The 26956-nt window shown below is 40.3% G+C and overlaps 1 protein-coding gene across 1 annotated transcript in view; it reads right to left on the minus strand.

Annotated features, from left to right (window-relative positions):
* Positions 1-26956, minus strand: part of LOC103360425 (mannosyl-oligosaccharide 1,2-alpha-mannosidase IA-like) — a gene marked incomplete at its 3' end in the record, with an annotated part of 135604 nt that overhangs the window by 9948 nt on the left and 98700 nt on the right. The window contains exon 5 of the mRNA XM_008286171.1: positions 4743-4837. Coding sequence (XP_008284393.1) covers positions 4743-4837 — 95 coding nt within the window. The remainder of the gene's footprint in view (positions 1-4742; positions 4838-26956) is intronic.

The following is a 26956-nucleotide window of genomic DNA, read 5'->3' on the forward strand; positions in this document are numbered from 1 at the left end:
AGAGTCTGAGGTAAGTGGCTGTACTATCGAAATTACATAATTAGAGGAAAAAAATCTAAATATGCACCTCTGACACAAGGACATGAGTTTTTATGGGTTTCAGCAATGAGTGTAGGGACTTTAAGGGTATAGTAACGCCCCTTAAAATCTTGCCTTTGCTGACCTTTGCTGCAGGGTGCAACGACTTCACTGATAGAAGTGGTTACAGGTGCAGCAGAGCCTATTTCTGATCACACCCAGTCTCATGAATCAGTGATGTTAGGTATAATCCAACGATTCTCTTGATTACAGCTTTGTTCAGATAGAGCAGAAAAACACTGCTTTTTAGCCTGGTAATCAGTTACTCTTTAAAGATCCAATAACTGGTGGAAAAAAACAGATTTCGTAAGATGACATAGGACGTCTGGTTTTCACAATACTCACTAACAAGCACTTAGTGAAAGAACCTGGTCCTCTCAGATGAAGTTAACATGCACATCAAAGCAAACAGACACTTTGCTGCTCCTGTTGCTTAAGCTGGGACTCACAATAATTTGACAAACCAATAGTTCCAGTGGGAAAAGTAGCTGAGACATCTCCCGTCTAAGGAAACGGCATTTATCTTGTTGTCTGAAATTAACACTGAGCGACCAAGCAAGAAAGGTATACTCAGTGTAGGAGCAATAACACGATTTAAACTGTGGCCTTATTTCGTGCGGCCCCTCTTGGGCTCTGTAGATAGCTGCAGGGTAGAGTGATGAAAAACTAGCAAGAAGGAATAAAGAGAACAAGGCCATAGAGTGGAGTGAACCTACAGAACCATGTCCTGAAAGAGAAGGAGATACTGGGTCACTCTCTGTAAGATGGATGAAGTAAGCAAGGACAGAGAGGGAATACAGAAGAGTGAGGAGGAAAAAAAATGAAGGAGAATGAAGGAACTGAGAGTAAAAACAGAGAAAGGAGAGCGACAGAGATGAAGGGAGAGATGATAACAGGGCGTCGTTTGTAAGTGCGTCTGTGTGTTTTACACAATTATCCTGCTTCAGTCTGGATAAAGGTTGCATATTGTACGTCTTGAACTTCCAAACTATTCTGTTTCAAGAGCACTTGAGACTTTTCCTCTTACTCACTTATAAAATATTTTGACCTCCTGTCGCTCTGTTTCTTTCTAACCTGTTCCTCGTGAATGAAACGCATTCAGACTGCGACACTTTGAAAAGCGGTGAGTGTTTGTTTATCCCACAGATCAATCAGAACTGCCATTGGAAGTATATGTATTTTCTGAACAATATATTGAGCAACATGCAACTGTTCAGTGACACACCAATAAGCAGGTTATTAGCTTGTGTTCATGTAGAAGTCTAAATCCCCTAATTTCCTCCAAAATTAGCATTTTAATGAAAACAGGAGGTTGTGTGAAGTATAGCACTCGCTATGGGCGTGTTATGTTGGTAGCCAGCTGTAAGCTGGAGGCACAGCCGGGAAGTCATTCCAATAACAACAGCTGAAACCAATTAAATAAGCAGAATAAACAGTTCAGTTTCATTTCCAAAAGTCACAAAGAGGTCATATCACCAGAGACGCCCTGATAATATCTGTTAAAGTCTCTCCCTAGCTGTTGATTCAAAACCAAAAAACTCATCTCTATGTATAAAAGTTGCATATTTATAAGTTTTTTTCTTCTCCATGTAAATAATTCTCTTCTACCGCAACCCTCTGAGCCAAAACCTGTCAGGAGGTTAAAACAGAATAATATTATTTTTTCATTTCATTTTTCTAAAATTCTACTATTTAGTTAGACTGTAAAACCAGAAAGAATCGTCTGATTTTTAATTTTCCAACGGCGTTTCAACTACTCATGGGAGATGTGCAGTTCCTTTGGGACAAAATAACCAAATGAAAGCTTAAAATTATAGCATTTCATCAAAAATCACATTATTCTGCATGTCTTGTTTAGGAATTTGGCAAAAAATAAACAATTGGCTCTAGATTCCATACAAAAAAAACAATAATCTGGTGCCCCTTGGTGCAACAGTGAGTCCATGAGTAACTCAGATGTGACCATCAGTCATGTGACAAAAATTCAAGGACTGTTTTTGTTTCTACATTTTGTAAAATGAATAATCAAAGAAATTGAGCCTCTTCTTTATTTTTTTTGTAAATTGTGATTCATGGCATTACAACTTTTGCCATTCCAAATAAGGCGCAGGACTTCCTATCGCTGTAAAAATGAGCCCAAATTGGGTAAAAATGTGAGTGGGGGAAAGAAATGCCTAGAAACCACTCGGGGATAAGAGGATTAAAATAGCTTAGATGTAATTCTAAACTGTTGCTTCCTTTAGAATGTGCAGCTCTATGAAGTCCTTCCTTCTCTTTTCACCCATCCCTCCCCACTTACTGCAGCTTGAGCACACCGGCTCACATATGAGTCTGCTTATAGTTACTCTACACAACAGCAAGTTGGAATGCTGGGCCAATTCAGCCATACATGTTCAAACCAGAAAGTAATTCTGAGGAAAAAATAATGATATGGAAAGTCCCACCCTGCAATGTGATTAGGTTGGTTCCTTCGGTTTGTTTTTGTCTTTGGCACACCGAAGTTTCAAGGTGGAAATACTCATCCAGGGTGTTGACTGTTCATTTCACTCATGATGTGTCTTCAAGCAGACAAAAAACACCATGTGGACATGTTAACAAGGGAAAAAGAACTTGTTTTTCACCGGAGGGCGTCTTTAAAAGGTTATAGAAGAATATTCTGTCTGCACTGTCTGAGGTGGGTATGGTTTTAATAGGTGTTCTGGTTCTTTTCATTTAATGTTGGCATGATTCCTGGCGTATTATGTGAGCAAGGGAAGAAAAAAATATATATTTAGACAGAGAAAAGCTACCTTAAAGCTTCCCTGTGTTGTATTAGCTGATTTGGTAGCACTACGAGTACAGTCTTGTATATTCCAAACACTGCATCTTATGCTCGGTTATATTAGACGTCTTCTACTGTAATGCTAAGATTTCAAATGGTCTAAATTTTGCACCTGCAACGTCATTTACAGCAATCTGTAAGCAGAGTCCGAAAGCACACATTTTAACATATAACAGCCCAAAACTCCTTTGTGATGCTATTCTGTCATTTATTGACATGCCACACACAAAGAAGAAAACTGAGTGAGAAACAGCAGCTCCCTGCTCAGAGGTGCTCACTGCGGTGCTCTGTATGTGTGTTACTGTAATTTGTGCAGGGGATTACGTGTGTGTTTGGGCTTCCAAGCTATCATAGCTCAGTCATGCAGGTAAAGTCATCATCAGCAGCAATCTGCTCAGGCCTCCAGGGGATCATGCATGTGTGTAGACCCACATGCACTGCTACCAACACACACACACACACACACTCACACACAGCACACACTCACTTACGCTCCCTGGGGTGTTTGGGAGAAGGACAAGGGGGGTAGAGTCCATTCACCCATACAGACAGAAAGAAAATTAATTTGTTACAGCACGTTTATCGTCATGACAACCTGCCTTTTAATTAACAGCTGACAAACAGCAGTGTCGTGTCTCTCACCAGGGAAAGAGAGAAAGAAAGAAAGAAATAAAGGAAAAGATATTGCTTCCCTTATCGTGTGTGATGGACAGAGGTGCTGAAGCGAAACGTTTTGGCAGACGTATGGCTGGTTTATATGACGACTACTGTATTTATCATACATCATAAGAGCTGAAACTTTGTATTATAATATGAAGTCGTGATTTTTCTAACATAGGCTAACAGTAAGTACAAGCTGTTTGCTTTTGCAAGTCTAAGATATTTTTTTTTGCACTGCAAGTGTGTTTTTTGGAACAGTTAAAATAGGTTCAGTTTTTAAGTACAACTATTTTGATAATCCATGTATAAGATCCACTCATGATTATATTAAACCAGACTGCTGATTGAAGATATGGAAGAATTCAGTTTTCAGCTTCTTAAATCTCAATTATTTTTTGCTATAACTTAAACATCATTGTTTTTAGAAGTTGGTTTGGAAAAACTAGGAGGGTAAAGATACCAGCTTGAACAATGTATAGACTACACTATTGATAAATACACCGTACCTCTACAGTACATAAAATATTAATATATATACTGAAAAAAACAATAACTTTGCAGCTGCTTTTGCTTTCATATGTGCTATTATTGAGTTTTTCTTGTATAATATATCTGTTGAAAACTAATCTAATGAACTAAACATTGTTGTGTTTGAACTGTAATACGGATCAGAACTATGTAATCAGTCAGATTGCAACACATCAGTGGTGGAAGCCTGACAACAAAAGAATAAGCAGGCTTCATATCTCTGTCTTTAGCTGGTGTGTGTCTGTGCTATGTGTGTGTGTGTGTGTGTGTGTGTGTGTGGAACCCAGGGGCAGCCGCTTGACAGAGTGTCACAGTGTGTTAATAAAGGCTGACTTTGGCCTCTAACCTTGTCAACGTGCTCAGGAACTTTGGGCTTGTCTTTTGAATGTAGTTTGGTTTCAGGCACGCAGTCCTGGATGAAATGCCCAACAATTTCTGTCTGACACGTCTGCTCTGTCATGTAAAACTAAAACTTCTCAGCTCAGTGTGCGAGAGCAGAATAGACAGAGCTTGTGTTTGCCCGGCTCAAACCGAGCCACAGACCACAGAGCTCTTTAAAGTATCAAACCATCAAAACAGACCTGCAGCCTCGTGTACCACCAGAGTGGACCGCTGTGAGAGAAAGAGCCAGTGTGTGTGTGTGTGTGTGTTCTACCTCTTGAGGTTAACCAGGGCCCAAGGTATGCCGGTGGGCGTTTTGAAGGCTGGCAGCAGCTTTTCACCCAACTCCACTGCCTTTCTACGGAACACCTGACAGAGAAAGAAAGAAAGAAAGAAAGACAGCATCTCAATACAAGAAGATTGCACTTTCTTCAGGAAAAAATACAATGCGTATATTTGCACAGCATCAACTTTGAATGTCAGAGCCTGTATTACAGATGAGTCAAAACTTCAGGGCTGACACCTGTAGCTCAGTCCTTCTCTTCTTCCGTCCACTCTTTATCCCTTTATTCCAAGCTCTCCCTCCTTCCTGTCTCCTTCCCTGTATCCTTGTAATCCTCTGCCAACATCTTTCCATACCTGCCTCACTGTTGCTTGCAGCTACACAGATGTTTTCCATATGACGTTTGAAAAATAACTTCAACCCATTTAGTTGTTTGGAATGTCACTGCACAGTATAAACCTCTTTAATGCAACAACTAAATTAATTCAGACCTAATTTACTAATGGAAATAAACAAGTCTGGGAGAATTAGCTTACATCTAATTGAATATAACTAATTGATCTTGTAGAAACTAAATGGGCCGAACGAATGGGCTGTGCATCTGCAAACGATTCATCAGTGTTTCCTTTTGATTCCTCAAGGTATTCCTGCAGCTTTACCAAAAATGACTGTCCAAAGAAAGTTCTAAGACTGCCTTCTCCATCTTTGTGGCTAAAAAAGGAAACACTGCCTAAAGAAAATGAATGAAATTTGGGATGCTTTAACGATTCTCCGCTCATTAGAGTTAACAAAACTTTAGCTTAGACTTGAAAGCAAAAAACATCTCCAAAACAGCAGTGAGTCAGCCCTCCATCCAGAGAAAGCTGGACTCACGAATGTTTGATCTTTTCTCATCCCTTTGGTATCTTTTAGAATGAGACATCACAGGCTGAGCTGGTAAACACGAGCCTGTGGTGTCTGTTTCAATGTACTGACATCAATTTACACAATTTTGGAGTACTACAGTTAAATTTTCATCTCATGTAACCTTCAGCTCCATTTAAATCCACCAGCAGAGTCCTGGTGCCGCTTTAAATAACTTCATGAATATTCAACCTGAAAACAAGAACCTGGATCTGAGACCTGAATAAATCTGGGTGATGGTGTCCTATAAAAGTGGATTTGTGATAACTGTGCAGCGACTTCTGACTGTTTTCCATGAGATTTATCTGAATGGACCGATCACTCAAACTTACAAAATGGACTTCAAACATGCTATTTGGTTTGAATGTGAATGATTATTACCATTTTTAAGAAAACAAACATGCATAATTTTCGTATATTTCTTGTGAGGCCCTATTTCCTTGTTTGTGGTACTCTGTAACAGAATTAAAGCTTGATTGTGGACTTGAAATTTGACCTTCTTCAGACTAGCGATAATCATGTTATTGGTTTCATTCTGAAAGGCTATAATTATAATACTTTCTGCTGCACTGCAAAACCATATTTCTCCTTGAATAACGATCTGCTATCAAGTGGATTTCATTTCCCCGTCTCAGCTTTTGTTTTAGCATATCTGAGTAGACAGCTTTGTAGTGGTTTTAGCCGAGGGGTTATGGTGTCTCTTAGGTGTCTGATTTTGTTGGCTGTAAAAGTGAAGTACTTCCATATTTGCCTCCTGGCATGAGTGTAGTAACGCAGTTAAGATGAAATGGGATTTGGCCCAAGACATAGTGGACAGTTTGACACTGCTGCCAGGGCCTCAGCAGCTGGACTCTAACTGCTGCTGCTGCCCACTGACAAGAGCGAGAACGACGCTGTGCCTGTGTCAGTTCTTCTGTTAACTAATGCAGTCCACATGGGTTTGTCTTTTTTATCCCTGACTCTTGATGTACAATGGGAGTGCTCCTACATCTCTGATTCAGTCCAACAGAAATCAACTCCTGTCTCCAGACATTACTTTGTTATACAACTAAAATGCATTCTCAATCACACTCTCAGCATGTTCAGCCAGATAACGTTTGTGTAGTATCACAACTGTGTTTCAAATGATCTTATCTTTGTATTTTATCTTGTTGTTTTATTGTTGCTCCTTTTGAGCCAGCCAATTATCAGAAAATGGAGGAGAAGCTACAAATATGTCAGTTTGATTTTCCTAAACCTACCCATGCACAGAAGGTTTAGTAGCTGAACCTAACCAAGCAAATACATAAACAACGTGTGAAAATGAAAATGAAATCTAAGACAAGGTTGCAAATCTTAAACGGTTTTCTTAAACAGCAATGAGTGGTGTCATCTGTCAATAAACTAATTGTTAAAAAGAAAAAAAGCACAATGGACATCGTCCTACATGCTGATGAGCTATTTTTACAACTGACACGTGACATTCACCACAAAGGCTGCTGGATTACAATTGCCACTTGGTTATAGGAACAACTCATCTGCTCATCTGAAACATGTGGCCAGAACACACTAACCACCACCGAGGACTCCGTCATGGTGGCCCATTGCTAGCTTAACCCCCAAAGTGCTCTTGACATGGAGCTGTCCAGTAGTTCGAATGATCGCCTACAGCTAATCTACGAAACTCTGACAAGCCTTTTTCTTCATCTTCTGCCTATTTGGTATACGTCAAATTAGTTCAATCTTTAACTGCAATTAATCAATTAATGATTAGTCATTAACATCACTGGTCTCAGATGATTGGTCCTACATGGGACGTATGTCCTGTTCTCCTGGGTGAAGGTCCTGTTGCTGACTTAAACTGTCATCCTCCTGTCAGGCCTCCTTAAGTTGATTTTATTGCGCTTTCAAACTGGAAGCATATCCTATGTCGCCAAAGTCTGACTTTTCATCTCTTTCTACACATAAATGAGATTTCTGTTTAGTCAGAAATGTAATTTTAGGGAGACAGGGTTGAAAATGGTTGAATAATCAGAAACGTTTTTAGAGCAGTAAAACTTCTCATCAGATACACACACCAGCCTCGCCGAAACAATGGCTATACACAATGAAAGAGGAGTGAAATCAAAGTATTTCTGAAGCAGTGTGTTATCCAGAGCCTGTATGACATTACCCTCTCTGAATAATGAAACAAGTTCACTCAATTAAGGAGGACATCATTTTGATCCACAGGGCTACGTAAAAATAATTGGGCAGGAAAAACATTTGAGGATGCATCCCTGTGCACCCATACAAGATCTTATGAATCCAGAATAAAAAGGAAGGAAATGAGGCAAAACCTTGCCAAAACTTCTCGTCATTGTTTACAGCATTCTTCAGAACTTTGTGATATATTGTAAATCAAAAACAGCTCCAATCTGACAGAGCTGACTACAAATTAAAATAATCATGTTTGCAGATGGTAACACAGTAAAAAAAAAACCTATTGTACCCCTGCCTACTATTGTAAATGAATTACCACATAATAGGAGAGAACATCAAATGCCTGATTTAATTGCACAGGATCATTATCACTCCGTGTGCAAGGCATCCAAAAGCAGCTATGTAGCCTCAAGCCATGCAACTATTTGGATAGTAGTTGTAAAGTTTTGCAATTCAAATCTAACTCAAGCTGTCAAAATGCCACACAATTAGCATTTAGACTGTTCCATCCTCAGTGTTTTAGGGGAGATTTTGCAGACTACTAGCACACAAGTACAAATATGCAGTTGTCTCTTTTGTTATCATTCCGTCCTACGTAATAATATCTTTTCAAATACGCACAAACGCACTCAGAGGTGGTATAGTAGCATACACTATGTCAGCAGGCTGGCAGCTCCGTACCCGAGGGATCTACCATTCAGCAGGGTGTGAGAGACGGGGGCAAGAGGGAGAAAAAAGATTTGTGAAGAAGAAAAGCTCAAGAGGCTACATGTCAAAACAATGTGGCAACTCTACGACTATTTCTTCAAAATTCAGAGGCAGGACAAGGTTACTTTGAGATGAACTAGGAGGGAAGCTAACAGAAATGTGGTATTCATGTGGTAAAAGTACAACTGTTGGAATGGTTTTCTGAATATTATGGGTGAGAGGGCGGAAAGCAAAAGTGCCCATATGTTTGCTGCTGTCAAGATATCTTGCGTCATATTTCCTGCAGACTTCGGTTGCTCGTATTATGTTATCCATCCCTGACGCACATACTCGCACAACACATCTGAAACTATATTCAATAGTCCCCCACAAATCGAAATCTAGGTTTAGTAGTCATGACAATACTTCTTTTCATGTATTCTGATGTTGCCGTTGACCAGTTCAACACAGAGCCGCAGTGGCAACCGCACTGAATACTAAAATGATATCTATTAAAATGTCAGTTTTCCCACCGAGCTCCCTAACCCTGCACAAACAACTTCACTGATTACCACCTGAACAAACACTGGAACTGCTTTGTGACTCTGGATGGTGAATGATGGAAGTAATTACCCATTACAAAAGTCAGTAGTTTCTATAAGACGATGATTAGGTTGGATTTGCAGGGCTTTGTCCTGAAAAATCAATGTTAAAACAATCACAAACAGGACGTAGGAGTCGTGCGATTTCTTGTTTTTTGGCCAAATGGAAATCTATTTCTCTTTCCTCAAAGCTTCTCCAAACAATACTTTTAAATTGAACATGAAATAAGGCCTTTCTCTTGTCCATTGTCTATATATATATGGATAGACAGACTCTCCATGACGTGCCCCTCAGTTTCCTGCAGAGCGGTTTTTGGTCTCACTGTGGTGGCTCTGGCTGTTGCCATCTTGGCAGTGCCAAAGGAAACAAAGAGGTGGAGGATGAGTGGAGCTGAGGTGAGCCCTTGTCCTGTGACCACACCAACCTCTTGCTCAAAGCAGCAACACCCTTAATTACCTGCAGTCATACAATTTCAATGAGTGCTTTACATAAAAATTCGTCAAAAAGTGACTGTTCATGGACAGATCCTGCTTACTACTGTTGTGTATCCCTCCCTAAGGACCCACTCTGAGCCAGGAACAACCCTGTCATCACACATTTTGTGCTGTTTCAAGGAGTATTGAAGTTTTTTGCCAAGACATGGACTACTTGAAACTTCTTAAAATTGGCAGCAACGCTTTGAAGTTCCACAGGTTTGTTTTCAGGGCCAGACAATGTCAACAAAGACCATCTGGTGAAACATCAGAGACAGGCACATATGCAGTGTAAGACTCCAAACTTTAAGAGACAGAAAATGAAAAGATTAGATGGCAACTGGGCCTACATCATGACCACGAATTCCTTTTATTTTTAACCCAGGTCCCTTGTTTTGTCTACATGCAGGAGAGGAGGCACATGCATGCACACCAGTTGTGTGTACAATTACACTGACCTACGTGATGTGATGACATGCGAAGATGTGCTGCAATGCACAAACAATGACTGAGAAGAAAACTACAAGCAAGTAAGCATGGATGTAACCAATGCAGGATTTGAAATTCTTATTAAAAGTTCTGCAAATCTCTTATGAAGGAACTGCATTAAACATGTTTGCTTAACCTCAAGGACAGACAAATGCATTTTTTGAGTGTTTATTTACTAGTAAACGCCACGGGAGCCCTCTAAATCCAGGTTTTCCAGGCATTTCAGCACATTCGCCAAATTCCATAGACCTTGGTGAGCTTGTGTCTCGGTTAAAGGCATAGTAACGGGGATGTTGTATCGGAGAAATGGCAAAACATCTAAAAGTCAACACCTCCTCTATTAAATATCACAGTGAAGGTCTTGGATTCTTGTGCAGACTTTCAGGTCGCGGCACGATACAAAAATGAAACTAATGAAAACACTGATACTTCTCCTCACACACGCTTAGTCTGTATCTAAGTTTTATATTGTATCTCAGGGGGATTTTCGAATTCCAGTAGTTTCCAGCCAAGATATTTGATGGCACCGCGGACACCAAATTGTGTGTGTGTGTTTCGCGCTGCACTGTGGGAGCAGAGCTGTGTCGTAACAAGGCATCAGATCCCACTGATTAATGTCTTTAATAATGCCAGAAGCACACTGAGGGGAAGAATAAAAACACTCCCAGGGACGCACAGAGGAATGAATTAAACACACCCGGTGTCCAAAGCCATCAAGCAAACTGCCAACGAGCTTTAATAAGCAGCCGAACAACACGGAAACTGAAGAACACTCGCAAAACTTGTGACTGATGTCATTAGCAAAAGCTGAAGTTGATAATCACATTTCAGACCTTAATGCTTTTGACAAAATGTACATCAGGATAATGAACTACTACAGTGTTTGTTTGCATCGGCTAACCCTAGTGAGAGGATGAATCAGTAGTATCTGAAAGTTCATGAAGCCACTGTTTTAAGAGACATCGACAGCTGTTTTAATAACGTAGGCAGTACATCTCCGTGTAGGGTCCTGCAATGATTGTGCAGGATAACGGAAGAATTTCATAACATATGAAGTGATGAAGAGAAGCGACAGCAGGAAGAACTTCAGTGGAGTCATCATACCCTCCTGAGTAATGTGGAAATTAATTATCAAAATGCCATCTTGTTCTCCTTTAGAATTTCACCAGAACATAGAGTCGAATTGGAGAGAAAGTAGAGCCCAGGCACCTACATATGTATAAAATGATAATCTACAGGAAATTAACGAGGAAAATTATAACAGGAAAATGATAAATTCCTCCACTGACATTTTAAAAATATAGTTATGTATTACTATAAATGTCTAAAATGTATAACACTATCCAGACAAGAACATCAGTGTTGGACAACCTGCAACATCTTGGATTAATGTGTGTGATTAAGGTTCTTGGTTTTGAAATGTCTGTGGATGCCAAAATAATGTTTGGTTAAGGCCATGGACGGACCATAGTTACAGAAGATGAAATAAAGATAAAACCAGAACATTGGGCCAAGGCTATGGACATCTGGATAAGATCCAGATCATGTTCTTCACTGTTAGTTATAACTTGTTCCCCGTGGTAGAAGATATGAAGTTCGTAGATGCTGATCAAATCCCTATGAATGGTCTTATGTGCCTAGATGTGTTTCATTTTAAACTTAAAAAAGTGAGAGGCGCAGTGGGGTCTCAGGTTTCTGCAATAGCCATGCATTGCTGAGAGCACTGAATTATATACAGTATTTATTGTATTTGAAATGGAGCTGTTGTGCAGAGACAAATTTCCCCATGGAGACATTCAGCTATGTTTTATTCTATTGTGAATACAGTTAATAAAAAGACTTTGTGCACAGCTATATATGAGAAAGATACTTCCTGCAGCAGCACTGAATGTTAGAATTTCACTGAATGAAGAAAAGAAGCAGTTGTCTTTCCTCGTGAAACAGCTTCAACACCAGCAAACACATCCTGATCATCGTCTACAGGGGTCTCGCTTCAAGTGTTCTCACCCTCAGCATCGTGTTCAGGTATGGGAACCCCTCAATGAAACACAGCAGCAGGAAGACCTATGAGCTCAATCAGGCCAGTAAGATCACTGGAGATCCATAATTTAGAAGGTGACAGAGCTCTAAAATGACTCTACTCTCCCCCTCCACTCATTATTCCAACTGCTGCCATCTGGCAGGTGACTCAAGCTCTCACAAACCAGCGTGTTGAAAACAAATGTCGATATAAAGTAAATGTATTGGACAATAAAGTTTTCTTTCTTCATTAGTTGTGAAGTGCAGACTTGTTCAACGGTTAATTTCTAAAAATCTCAGGTTGGGCTATAATGAGATGTCAAGAGGAAGTAAGTATCTAAGAGTCAACTGATGATCGTGCAAATCTACTGAGACAGCCAAGTGGCTCTTGCTATAAGCCAAGTATGTGACAAGTAGTGAGGAAAGTTTAGCTAGTGCCTAAGTGAATTGGGAAGCTAGTATTTGGCTGTTGAACTATAAACTGCACTAGGCTGGTGTCACAGATCTTATTAAAATCGAGAGCTGGTCCAATCAACATCAGCTGCATGGAAATAAATTACATATATAAGTTACAACACTGATAAATGTCTGAACACACTAACAGTGTTATTTGACAAAGTAGCAGAGGGGGCACTGGGTTTTATCAAACAGTCTAACAGCAGTCTCAGAAATAATTGTAGGAAGTTCAAAATATTATCTGTGATATTGTTAATACCTTAAAAATGACTACACTGCTCAGCCACAGTGAAGTGAATGCTGTTGTATCTCATCCCAGTGGGAATGTTTCGCTTACAAACCTTGGGTTCTGGCATCCATGTGGATGTTACTCTGACATGTACCACCCAACTAAACATAGCTTCAGACCAAGTGATACCAGGGGCCTTCCCCAGCAGGACATTGTGCTTGACCATGCTGCACAAACTGCTCAGGAATGGATCAAACAGCACTACAAAGAAACCAAAGTGTTGACCACGCTTCCAAACCCCCCAGATCCCAGTCCGATCAGGGATATAATGGAACAAGCCTGATCCATGGAGGCTTCATTCCAAATCCCACAGGACACAAATGATTTGCTGCCAAACATACTCGTGGCAGACAACATCCTTAGACACCCTTAGAGGTCTTGTGTCCATAGTCTGACAGGGCAGGGCTGGTTTGCATACACAATGTTGGAAGGGGTTTTACATCTTGTGGCAGAACAGTGTATATTGAAGGAATCATCTTTTCTTTGGCTTCAGCTTCCGTCTAGTATGTTGGATATATACATTTTCAAAAAGTGATATTAACTCTGCACTCGAATATGGCTCTAAACATTGTACTATTTATAGCCATAGAATAATGATTGTAGTAATTTTAACATGTTAGTCATAGTTTACCCCACAAAAATACCAACAAACTATGGTGATAATTCAGGTCAAAGAATGTTGGCAAAGACAGAGAGAACAGGATTGGTTAAAGCAGCTGAAGTGAGTAATGAAAAGAGAAAGCAGGTAAAAAGAGAGGAGGGAAATTTGCTCTACTTTCCTTCTTTCGGATGTGTTGGCCATTATGTTTGCCTTCCACAAAGTCATTCAGTGCACAGAATAACAATGAAGTGTGTTTTCAGAGTTGAGACAAAGTGAGAAAACAAACAATATGTGGCGATTCAATTCTGATTTCTTGTCCTCAGTATGAACCACCTGCTGGATTCATAGAATCCAGACATGTTGTCTGTCTGAAAGGGATTTTGTGATATTTGCTGTAGGTAAATCACTAAACAACGTAGAAGTAGGCGAGGCAGGGAAAGTGGGTACATCAGTTTAGTCAATACACTTTTTACACAACCATGACTGAGGTATTTCCACAGGGTATGGATCGGTTCTCAGAACTGTCAACAATGTGTAGAGTCGCACTGCTAATGAGGTGCAAATACAGGCGTAGTCATGGACACACCTTTAGCCTTTCTGTATCAATACAGATTACAATTTCAGAAACAGCGGAAACAGAAAAATCAAAGATGACATCACTGAAACCTCTTTTACAAAACATTAGCACTCACACAAAAATGGACTTCTTAACATTACAGATGAGAGTGGTCATTAATCTAGAGTTTACCAGCATCATTGCAGAGATGTAGAGACCCAGGAACATCAATAAAAAGGACTCTCGTAAAGCTGCAACACAAGGTGACTAGTAATTAGTACAGCTGTAAACACTGTGCCACACTTATTTTCAAGCAATTAAAGTGCAACGGGAAATGTTAATATAATAAACTCTTTACTGAAAATGTTCAGTGTTTAGAAACTGTAGTACGTGTGTCACCAAAGGTCAAGAGTGATACAGGTATTAATACTGACAAACCTAACACAGATGAACAATGAAGTCTGGGTAATACCTGCAATGTTGTCATTTCCTTACCGGCTCAAATGACAGCATTTAAATAATAGGGTTTAAACAAGTCCAAGAACTCCCCTGATGAAGCACCTGATTCTGACTATATCATTCCATTCAATAAGTGCTACAATTGCAGATCATCACATATAGGCTCCAGTGGAAGGTGGAGAAGATTTTTAGGAGTTTAACCAATGACTGAAGAGGAACTTTAACTAAATTACACAGTCATGGATGAGGACTGTGACCCTGATGTATTGTTTAACAGGTCAAACAAGTAGTCGATCAAAGAAAATGTATCACCAACTACACTATTAACTGATATATAAGGAATTGTTACGCCCCAAAGAAGGGACAAACATACTCACAAAGGGACACAGGAAACAAAGGTTGGGTCTTTTGAACTTTCATTTTAGTTAGTGACTAAAATGATAAAATAATAAAAAAGAAAATGAATAAACCCTTAACCACCCCGTGCCCCAAAAATAATCAACGTGGCAACTCACAGGTGGACCCGGCAGGTCGGCCAAACAAAACAAAACGATGCGGCGCCGGGCCAACCCTATACAGGGCCGTCGAAGCCGGTGCTGACACCAGAGCTAAAGGAAGCACGCAAACTAAGCCCAAGCCCCAAGGGCGAACGAAAACAGGACGTCCGATCCCACCGGGTCAAACGACAAAAACTGGAACAAAAGATGCCAGACCGGCATCAGAGAATCTGCCAGCATGTCAGCTGGAGTTGGGAGCACGCACAGGTCCGAGGCGCGCCGCATCAAGGTGGAGCCTGTGAGGTGAGCGGGTCTGGAGGCAAGAGCGAGAGAGCAAACGCACTGAAAGCCACCCTATTTATAGGCGGAGCAGTAACTCCACCAATTAACGGTAAAACACGAGAACTAAATATGCTCACTTGGGAAATACTTCAATATGCACAAAACTAGTTCCAACAAAATATGCCAAAAATGTACTGTTCTGTGATTTTTGTATATATTTAGTGTTCTATGACAGTAAAATGGACTGTTATAGATACTGTACATCAATTTCTGCCATTTTTTTCAACCAAAACAATTGATTGCAAAAATTATCAACAGATTAATCAACAATGAAAGTAACTGTTTCCTGCAACTCACAAATATTTTGTCAACTGCTGTTTCCAGGCGTATGAATAACACTTCAAGCTTCTTCTGCTGTTTCAGCAATTGACTGAAGAGTAAAATGTGACTGTAGTTGAAACGAAAGATGGTCAAGCATGCAGAAATGGGGCCAAGGTTGTAGATAATAGGACTTGTCTTTTTAAGGTAATGCAATTGAGAATCCTTTCATCTTCTGACTCATTTACAGGTTTGTTTCTACCATATGTGAAGCACTGATGTCTGTAATAGGCAATAACTTAAAGCCCTATCTTTCTCTCCCACCTGGGTTTCTTTTCTGAGGGTAGGTGACAGGAGTGTGCACACATGTGTATGTACAGGCCCCTACAAAGATAAATGTAATTAATTAAGTCTTAGATCAGACTTAAAGTCAAATAAGGTTAAGCTGAATAAGGTTTACATTGTGTTTAGGGTGAAGACTTGGCAGCAGAAGGTCCACACAAGGACCATAATGTTTTAAGCATCAGTGTGTGCTCGCCCGATCAAGTTTCAGCTTCACTTCTCTAACCACATGTTGGCAGTGTGCGTGTGTGTTGTGTGTACGATTATGTGTTGCAGTCCGCAGAGAGTCACTTGGACAGCTCTCTAACTAAGATGAATCACCCAGCCAGGCCTCTGGGTGACCAGCAGGCCTTGTGGGACACGTGGCCCAGATTACGGCAGCGTCTGTGGGGATGGAGCGAGCCACGCATGCCGCCACCTCCGCCTGCCTTCTCCTCCCTCTCCGATCCTGACACACTGTCCCCCTCTCCCTTTACCTCCCCTGTGTCCTTCATCAACTCCTCCCTCCTTTTTCCTCCTCATTTCACCGACACTCCCCATCACTCCTGAAGACCTCCTGAAATTGATTTATTCTGTTTTCTCCTCCTTCTGCTATTTCCTACTTCGGTTCTCACTTCGACTCATCCATTTACAAAATTCCTATTTTGTCTCTATCTCTTTTATTTCCCCTATAATTTATCCATCTCCTACTTCCTTTCCTTACACACATAAAAAATTTAAAAAATCTGTTTATAAGTTACTTACTTGTGTGTACATACACATGACCACCAGATAATGAATTAAAGGTGTTTTTTTCATTGGTTGTAAGAATTATACACTTGAACTAAAGTTATAAGTGAGATTACTGCATTAAATGTATAACACAGCAATACTCACAGATGCTACTGTAAAACTGCACCTCATATCCCAACGTTAACAGTTTGTTTGCATGAAAAGATGAATTTGAGTCCATTGTTTGAGTGAATCTGTTAACACCAGAGAAAACAACATGTTGGTCCAACTGTGTATTTGCCATTTCGCATGAGTATGCCATGTGTACATTTTTTGGTTGTGTCGGGGCGTCAAACTGAACATGTGACAATTTCTTGACAGCGTTGAGTCAAAATTTCACGTGGTCCCAATTATGTGAGTACTTGACGATCGTTAGGCTGATCTGGTGCCCCTCCAACAGCACGGACAGGTACTGTGTTAGCCATTGTGGTTAAAAGTAGTACCTTGTCTCTCCCTACCTGATGTGTGAAACAAGCCACTTAGTTGTAACCATGTTCTGATGATTAAAAAAAAAACAAAATGAGACAAAACCATCATTTTTGGTCACACACCTTTCTGAGTGTGTTACGGTACTTGAGTGGGAGAAAAGAGGTTCGTCTGTGCACAGTCGCCTCGCTAAAGCTTAGAGGCAATATCTGTAAATTGTAGTGCCTATTGATAAGCAGATGTTCAGTAAGTGAGGAGTATAGCTTCTACCTCAATTATAGGAGTGATGTCAAACAACCTCAGTGAAAAAAGTGGTTGGAAAAAAAAAATGTAAACACTAAAATATTTTGTAAATGTCAAGTCACTCCCAATACTTACATTAATGCAAAACTAGGGCAGGTAAAAAACTCCCACCGGTGCGATCAACTGTGGAAGTTGGTGACAGTGAAAACAGCACCATTAGATGCTGGAAGCAGTGAGTAAGCAGTTATTTGCAGAAAGGTTAACAGTGTTCGGCAGTAAATACCATTCTGCTAAACTGAGTGGACTTGTGTGCTATATTGTGACTGTCAGCAGTAACTGAGAATGATAAAATAATGTTTGTTGATTACTCAGTATACTTTGAAATCGTTGCTTAGGTCAAGCTCACCATGAGGTGACCAGAGCAGATGGGTAAGTGAGGCTAAGAAGGTAAAAGGACAGTCCATGGCTGTTACTAATAGGACAGTAGGATCCCATTTGTATCCGGCACTGACATGGAATCTGTATCATGCTAAGGAAAAGCACATGTTAATACGTGGTGTAAATGCACACAGAGCACATCGTGATCAGGATGCATCTGGAGGTGGTTTGGATCGTGCTGTGCATGCATCTCAGCCAGCTGGAAATGTAATCTGTACAGTGTGAGCACATTCATTTGGAGAAATCCCCCACAGCAAGTTGATATGTCACCTGACTTTACCTCCAAGAACTTGATTCATCTTCTACAGGTAGTAACAAGAATCGTAATTTGGATAAAGATATTTAGAAATGACTGATGCTGGACCATGGCAATGAGATGTGCTAAAACATAGACATTTTTGGTAAAACTGACTCTTGCCAATCTGCTTTTATGTGTGTGTGCATTTCAACTCCTCTTCAACACTATACATGACGTTGCAAGACTACTAAAGTCTTGTTTTTTTTTTTTAGGTTCGTTTCAAATGCAAAACTGATCTTACTTCTCACTCTGTTCTATTTTTGGTAGCAGTCAAAGGGCACAGAAAGTGTCACATTTTACTTCATGAATTCGTCAATCTATGCAAGCAAAACTGAATGATGAGTGCAGACTAAATGTGGAAAGAGTAAATGAGCGCACGACTGTCTGAGTGTCAGCTCAAGGAGGCCCATTTGGAGGCTGCTGCCCTGACAGCTGTATTGGAGAGGCTTAGGCAACACACACAGACACACAAACCACTCTGAGGAGGTGACAGCTTTCAGTAGTTAAGAAGCCTGCTGTTGTGTGAATGGTTGCTCTTGTCCCCCTCTCCACTCTCTGTCAAAGTCTCTCTCTCTCCGTCTCTCTCTGGGTTTAATAAGTTGCTTCAGGGAGGGGAAACATAGGATGAACGGTGGAGGAAAAACACACATCGACTTAGGAACAATTAAAGTGAAACGTGGGAGAGCGCAGGGAAGGAAAGGAGATGGCAGAAGAGGAGAGGAAAGAAAGAAAGAAAGAAAGAAAGAAAGAAAGAAAGAAAGAAAGAAAGAAAGAAAGAAAGAAAGAAAGAAAGAAAGAACAGAGCCTGTCCAGCAGAGCACAATCTGAGCTCCTAAGTCTGACTTACAGCAGCAGAAAGCATCACTGGCATTCACTAAGGTGTAAAATGCAAATATCTTGAAAGTTTAAAAACACTTCCCGGCAGGATGCCTCAGGGTGGAATATTTACCAAGGTAACTGATGGTTCTACATGGAAGTCACTCTCTTCTACGTATGTCTAAATGATTGTGGTAAAATTTAACCTCAGCACTACAGTTCAGAGGTACATGCTGACATTCTTTTTTTTTTTTTTTCTCCCTGGAACCAGATGAATGCAGGGCGCTTTAACAGCACTTTTTTTTTTCTCCCTGGGTCACTGTGGTCTTTCCAGAATACACCTCCCAAGAATACCTTTTGCTGTCCAAAATAATTAAACTCTGACTCACCCTCAACTACCAAAGAGGCCTGCAGGTGAAGCTGTTTGAATGTTAATGAGACTGGATGGAAAAATAGAGAGAGCGGGAGAGATCAGGTCCTGAGTGACTGCGGTGCTTCGGCAGGGGCCACCTGTCAGCTGTGATAAAACACAAAAGGACACACAAACACTCGGCCCTCGTTTAGGGGTCTGCTGTTGGTGTGAAACGTGACGGACAAAGAAGAACGGCTGACAGGAAGACTGTGGATACCAACTACAGTGTGTTCCAGTTTGTGCTGAGTCTGTCTGTGTGCCTCCGATGGTTCAGAAAAAATGTCTGTAGGCGTCATTCCACTAAAGGAGCACAAACATGTGAAGGAAAGGCCTCCTAATCAACCTTGTCAAAGAACCTCCAGTTCTGTGACATGTAGGAAATGGTACCATGGAGGGTTGTTATGTTAGCGTGGGAATTCAATATTGCTGATGGTAATGTTTGAGAAAAGAAGACAATGACATCAGAGGGCAGGAGAAATGGCACTGGTATATTCTCCAAATGTAAAAGAAAAAAATGTGTTCTTTGTTTTTCTTTTTTCAGATTTAACCTTTTGAATCCTAATACCAGCATGTATTAAAGTCAAAGTCTGCACATACAGAGAGAAATGCTGGATTTTTTTCTTACTTTCTGACAGATCTTGAACTTTCACTTTACATGTCTCATTATAAAGACAGTGACCTGCAGGCTGTGTGTACACAGAGCAAAGATGAGACAAGTATGGAGGCAAATATAAATGTAATTACTAAAATATCTAATGTAGATCCAATATTAGAAACATCTGTGGACACAAAAATCTACATTGTGATTCCATTTTTTTGAAAATGTTTGTAAAATTAATAGTCGAAGAAATATAAGTTTGGTTTTGGCTGCCCTAAAACAACTCACAAGTTCTGTCGTGGAAACCAGCCTAATGTGTTACTGAGGTAATGCAAACAGCACAGCGAGGTAAAGACACTACAATACAGTGTCCAAAATCTAAACACAACTAATTCAACTAAACATCTGTCGAATGGAGTTATTTTATCTGTTACGCACTGGTTGCCTATTGATTTATTAAGAGATTTATGAAGACAAAAAAAACAAGTAAAGATACTACATGTAGTGATGATTGTAGAGCTGAAACCGTCAGTTTATCAGTCAGCTGATCAAATGACCCACAACACTGGTTGGATAAAGCAAGATATTCAAAAGTGTGGCTCTGGTAAATAAATCAAAATCATCTAATAATAGTGAATACACATAAAGGGAAGTCTTTTACTCTGTGGTGGTTGCAATCATGTTGATTTCAACTTAACTCTGAGCCTTTTTGCCTCCAGTATGCAGCATCGTAGAAATGGGCATAATGTGCAGCGGGCTTCTGTTTAACACCAGTTCCTATCACACACAGCAGGCCTTGCCTTGCTGTAATGACTGGCTGACGGTACCAAGCGAGCTGATTTAGACCAAGCTGAATGGAGCTCTGTGCGAAAAAGAAATTCTTTTAGCAAATGACAAAAACACAACAGTTGCTGTGGAGTGCTGACTAATCTATTAGCCTAATTTAATACAACTCGGGCCAGACATCCACCCTGGAGGTACCGAACAGCAGCTGAGAGCAGAGTGGTCTTTACGTGATAATTAGCCTTTTGTGCTGGAGCTCCTTTACAAGAACTTGCCTCCTTTCATCTCAGCCACTATGCTCAGAATAATTAAAATCACTTTATCCCTCTTGATTTTATGTTGAACAGGTAGTATGAATAGATAGGGAAAAAACGCACGATCGGTATTCTCATTGTCTTGCTTTCTATACCTTCCTCATGTGTTGCTCTGCTCTTGTTTGAATAATCAGTGCAGTACGTCAAGAAACCACTGCCTGGAAAAAATACTACAGTGTATCTGGTCGTTGTATCTACACTCTGCATTCTGTTGTTCTTTACTCTCCTGCACATCTATGGAAACAGCACAACCATGGCTAGGAGCAGAGAGAACTCAGAAATGTCTCCTGTGCAGTTTGACACAGTTATATTACTATAAATCAGTACAACCCCCCAAAAAAACCTTAATTTGTGCCCACTTGGTGTAAATACAGCCTGCAGTTCAGCCCAGTTCAGCCGTAATCGCCCAGAACTTTTGCCACATGTCTGCTGGTTACACTCAATAATGGCTTCACATTTGTGGCGAGTAGTGCAAAATTATTAGAATTATAATTATTGTTACAAAATCTGGTTCCTGCAAACAATATTTTTGGCATTTTTTAAAGTGAAAAGTGTAGAATAAAGTGTTTTTTGTTTTAGCTTACATTTCGATGCTTTTCCAGACGAAACTGAAAGTACCACACGATTCGTTCAGGATTCTTGGAAAGTTGAAAAGCTGATGACTTCCAGGTTTTTATAGTTTCTTGCTCTGATCATAATGTAATTTTGCAATTTCAAAACAAACAAGCATGTCTTTCAAAGCAGCTGGTGGTTCTCGAAGTTCAGTGGGTTATATAAAATATTAGCTTAATGTCATGTCTCAGGTCGCATGTTTTGACAGCAGTGCCACATACAGCAATGCTTCCATGGGGGTGTAGCATTTGTTTGCAGATTAAATTCAGTCTGATCCATTGTACTTGTGTTGCTGTAATTTCACACACAAGTCATCTACGCTGCTTAACACATTCAATTCTTAGATGTTAAAGCTGCTTTATCCTCCCACAAGGCACGAAAAAGTGAGCCTCTATCTACATTATGTCACTCAAACACAGATGACAGAGACGTCTGAACTTTTTGATCTTTCGTTGGAGGCTTTTCTTGAGCTTGACAGACATTTGACAAGAGACGTGGAAATGCTTTCTCAGACAGGAAGATGATTTAGTTTGATCTTTCATATAACTAGTAGCAATCCTTGCTTCGATCTTCACCGATTAATAGAGAACACATGTGTGCACACATGCACAGAGAATCAACTGCTGATAATATTTCCCCTGCTCTCTTGTGGCATGCTCGGTGCTGACTCTGCATACTTTTGACAGTCAGCTCTTTTGACGGTGCTACTATGGAAATGAAGAAGACCGGAGTAAGTGAATTTACATAGAAAATTGCCGTCTCTGTAGGAAAGTTATAGGGGAGGAGTGCAGGATTGGATGGGTTGGGGGGGATAAAAACTGCAATGTGAGCAACAAGCGGCAAGTTTAGCTTCATGCTTTGCAGCATTATGTGTCAATTTTATGAGAATACACATGAATACACCTATTTATATTAAGTTATTGTATTAGTAATGATGCACTGAAACACCTTTGGCAGCACTGTGCTTTTCCACATTACGGACAGACATGTGAAACAACACAATGTTGCAGTGGAAAATCCAAGACAATATTACTGGACTTTGCATGTGTTCAAGCTGCGGCACAGCTTTACGTCTCTGAGCCGGGTCTGGTGGGAGGATGGGAATCTGTTCATATGGAACATCTCATATCCAGATTGTGTCTGGATCCAGCTGAGACAGATTGCAACTCACACCTGATATGTAGATTTTAAATGCATCTCAAGTGGCCACTTGTGATTGGATTTTTGCTTCCCTGCTCACAGTTGATTTTATCTGGGAAAAAAATGCAACTGCTGACTAACACAACTGCACATTTGCAGTCAGTGCAAGTACCTTGAGAAGAAAATGATCAGGGAAATTTGCATATTGGAAAAAAAACTTTAGCTCTGTTCCATAAAAATATATACAGCAGTGGAAGCACTGGAGGATTAGTCCTCACCCCACATTCCTTCATAGAGCGGGAAAACTTATGCATGGCTAATATAATTGCTAATAGCTGATTGCGAGATTGGTCAGGAGTTACAGTTTGTGGGCTTACGGGGCAGGGTAGCAGTTGCTATGGAAACAAAGGCATCTGACAATGACAAAATGGAAGCTGACACATTCATGATCAAAGTCAACTCAAATAATGAAAGGTTTTCCAACTCAGTACACCTCACTTAACATCACTGCTGAATGGTGGGTAAAATGTTTGTAATAATAAACACATTATTAGCATATTGATGACACATTTTGTTGACCAACACAACACTTCTAGATTCACACTTCAACACTTCATAGAGAATGGCTTGAAACAGCTGGCTAAAACAATGAGACAACATTTTACTGGAAACTGACAGACCTTCCATTTAGATCTGTGCATTCGCTGTAGCAGCCACTTTGGGAATTGTCGGGAAGGGTAGAGGGACAAATATAGCCCACAGTAAATGAGCTAATGCTAACAATGATGAATATTTCAGAGGAATATACTTCCTGAAACAACAGGCTAAAAGTAGAGACGGAAAAGAGATTGAGAATCAGAGTGAATGAGTGTATGATAGAGAGAGAGAGAGAGAGAGAGTAAAGTGAAGTGCCATTCAAGTGTCCCAGTGGAGGGTCAGTGTTGTCAGAGAACAAGCCTCAGCTGGAACCCTTGAAGGCTTTCATCTGAAGGAAAATGTCAAATATTCACTCAAACAGTTCAACAAGGCCAACAACCATAAAGAGCCTGATCTCACTCCCCACGGCAAAGCAAACATAAACCGGTGTCACAGCTTGACAAGCTACAGCGGAGCCCCCACGTCGTCATATACAGTATCTGGCACATTGAGGGAAGCTGCAGGAAGCGTGTGAAGCAGATGGAATGAAAGGTTTAGTAAATGTAATCAGCGACATATCTACTTTTCAAAAGCCCGAATAAACCAAAAGCATTAAAATGGATGAGCTGTGGCGATTTTGGAGACGAAATGTCACAGATTCATCGGGAAATGTCAGTCACTGCAAAGGTCTGGGACGAAGGCTTTCTTGTTGAAGGTTTATGATGAAAATTAGGTGTTAAACGTAAGAGCCGCCCTGTTCAACAGTCAGACTGACAGAGATACTTAGGTGGGAAAAGTTTGTTTTCAGCTACTTAATCTTTCTGTTTTCAGTTCTCGTGCATTGAACAAACGATCTACTGCATCATGACATGAAGCTTTCTGAGGCTCAGTCGAAGTTTTTATTGTTTAAGAATGTCACTGAATGAGTTTTGCCTTTTTAGTGGGGAAGCCAAATATCTTCAAAACATGTGCAAACCCTCTGAAAAAACAGCAAGCTTATAGGAATATCTGACAAATGACAAACTGAAAGTCTACAGAGAACAGTTTGTGTTGAGACAACTGGTAAATTTAGACAAAAAGGCATCAAAATCAAGACAGCTTACAGATTTTGATGTCATCTCTTCAGGCTGTTATGGGAACACAATAGCTCTAAGAATTTGCTTTAAATTGTCAACAGAAGTAAATCCAGCAAACACAGTATTTGTCTCGGTTACTATTTTAACTTCAACTCAAGGTGAGCAGGGCCGACAGCAAACCAACAACAGTAGCCCGAAGATAACATCTAACACGTACTAATTAGTTTTTACAGGCAACGGAAGCGGAAACCGGACCAACGGAGGAGCAGCAGAGGCCAAAACGTCTCGCTGAAATCTAGGAATCTCTATCTGTGTATCTGCTTTTCTCGATAGCCGTTCATCAAAACTACTTCGAACTTGCCGGGTGAATTACGGGGGACCAGAGGAGGTAAGGAAAGCGACTTTTTCAGATGAGCAGTTCTCAAGAAATGTAAAAAGGTAAAAGTGTAACGGCAGTAAGTGGTGGGCCTGCTGTGACTCGGCAATGGAACGGCATCGTCACTGCAACGATGTGAGAGAAAAATGTCTGGTCAAAGATTCTCCCTGAGAACAAGATACAGCTAAAAAAACAAAAAACAAAAAACCCTCACTCACAATCATCTAAAGTGTGGGAGTATTTTGGATGGAGAGCCAACAATGTGGTGCTCTGTATTCACTGCAAACTGGAAATGGCTGATCACTCCAGTACAACCGCTGTGCTTTATTAACACTGCAGCGTCAGACAACATTGTACTGTCAACGTCCGGTCCCCAGCCAAGCAGGATGTTGGCTGTCACAGTTACCAACACACTGAAGGTGTGCTGTTAGCGGCATCATCTCAAACTGTCATGTCTGCATCGCTGCTGGTATAGTAATGGAATGTTATACCATGTCACAGTTATTCAGCCATTTTCTATTGTTTGTTTAATATGTATTTCAACACCCAGTTTGTAAATCGTTTCAGGTGCTTTCATTGCCCCACATTAACGGGATTATCTTAACTACATGCTACTCCAGTAATGAACTGAATCCATGTCAGAAGCAATTTTTTTTTGTCAAAACACTGAGTTCAGGAAAAGGGTTGCTGTGGCATCCAGTGACGAAATTAACAATGTCTCCTTTGAATTTGAGGTCCAGTATTTTTGTGATCAGGCATCTGACAAACAGGGTCTATTAAAGTTGTTAACGTCACGCCACAGTGGTGACATGGAAATTTAATGATGATTAGATGACCGAGTACAACAGAGACATTTTAATGAGACAAGTTTTTGATATTTATTTTGGAAGTGTTGTATTAACTATTAATAAACAATAAATAATAAAATACAATGTTTGGAATCAACCCATTTTGTTACAATATTGGCTAATTTAAAATAAAGAAATAAAATAATAATCGTTAAAAAACATTGATTAGGTGCATGTCCAGACTACACGTGTTTAGTTTCATGGGAACATCATGTTTTGGGAGACAGGGGTATGAGACCGATGAGAGCACAGGGACTGAACCACAACTATGAATTTGTGAACCCCAAAACTGAAACAACGAGCTGAAAGATGCTAAAATGCTCCATTGAACTGAGAAGGGAAGCAGAGTTTTTAATTTGAGTTTATAATTTAATAAATAAGTCCTATAAACAGACAGGACGGTAGAAACAGAGACAGTCAATCAATTAAGTTTGGTTAAAAAAAAAACAAAACAAAGAAGTAGTGTTGTTGGGAAAAACACAAAAACAGAGAAGCTGTTAGGAAGAGCGGCAGCCAGACAGACAAGCTGAGCAGAGAACAAAGATCTTTTAGGTGTTGTGTAGCACAAGTGTTAAACAAAGCTACCTGTCAAACTGCTGTCTGCAAGAGAAAAAACCTTCAGATCTCCACAGTTAGACAGCACACACACACTGAGATACACTCACTAACTTTTCCCTCTTTTTCAAAGCCAGGTTAGACATGATAGAGAGACAGGCCTGCTATATTAGCCCTTAAAAGCACCACTATAACATCAAAAAAACATCAGAGGGGACTTCAGCGTCTACACATACACAGATGTACAGATGTACACACACACTCGCAGAGGCCTGCTAACAAAGCCTGGGAGATAGCTGATGTAATTGGACTGTAAGTCCCACAGAGCGGTGAGTTGCCTGGTGAAGAGTTGGGAGGCGCACAGCCGGCCTTCGGCATTAATATTGAGCACAGAGCCGCGGGGCATGCCGCATTTTCGCCCACTGACATTTGGACTGTTTTTGTCTCTCTGCACTGATAAGACAATATGGACACAGTCACGCTGGAGACAGAGCTGACCTGAAGAGCTGTGTGCACAGAGCAACATGTATGGTAGGTTATAACAGAATGTGGTACAGGCACATTTAAACGCATCAATCTGTTCCCCAGTACTGTTAAATAAAATGAACAATATTCTTTTATGCTTTAATATTAAAAAAATAAATGAAAAAAAATTGACCAGGAGGCAAAAACAAAACAAAACAAAACAAAAATAACAATGAGCATGTC

The sequence above is a fragment of the Stegastes partitus genome, unplaced genomic scaffold, assembly GCF_000690725.1.
Source record: "Stegastes partitus isolate 25-593 unplaced genomic scaffold, Stegastes_partitus-1.0.2 Scaffold438, whole genome shotgun sequence".
In the NCBI taxonomy this organism is placed as follows: Eukaryota; Metazoa; Chordata; class Actinopteri; family Pomacentridae; genus Stegastes; species Stegastes partitus.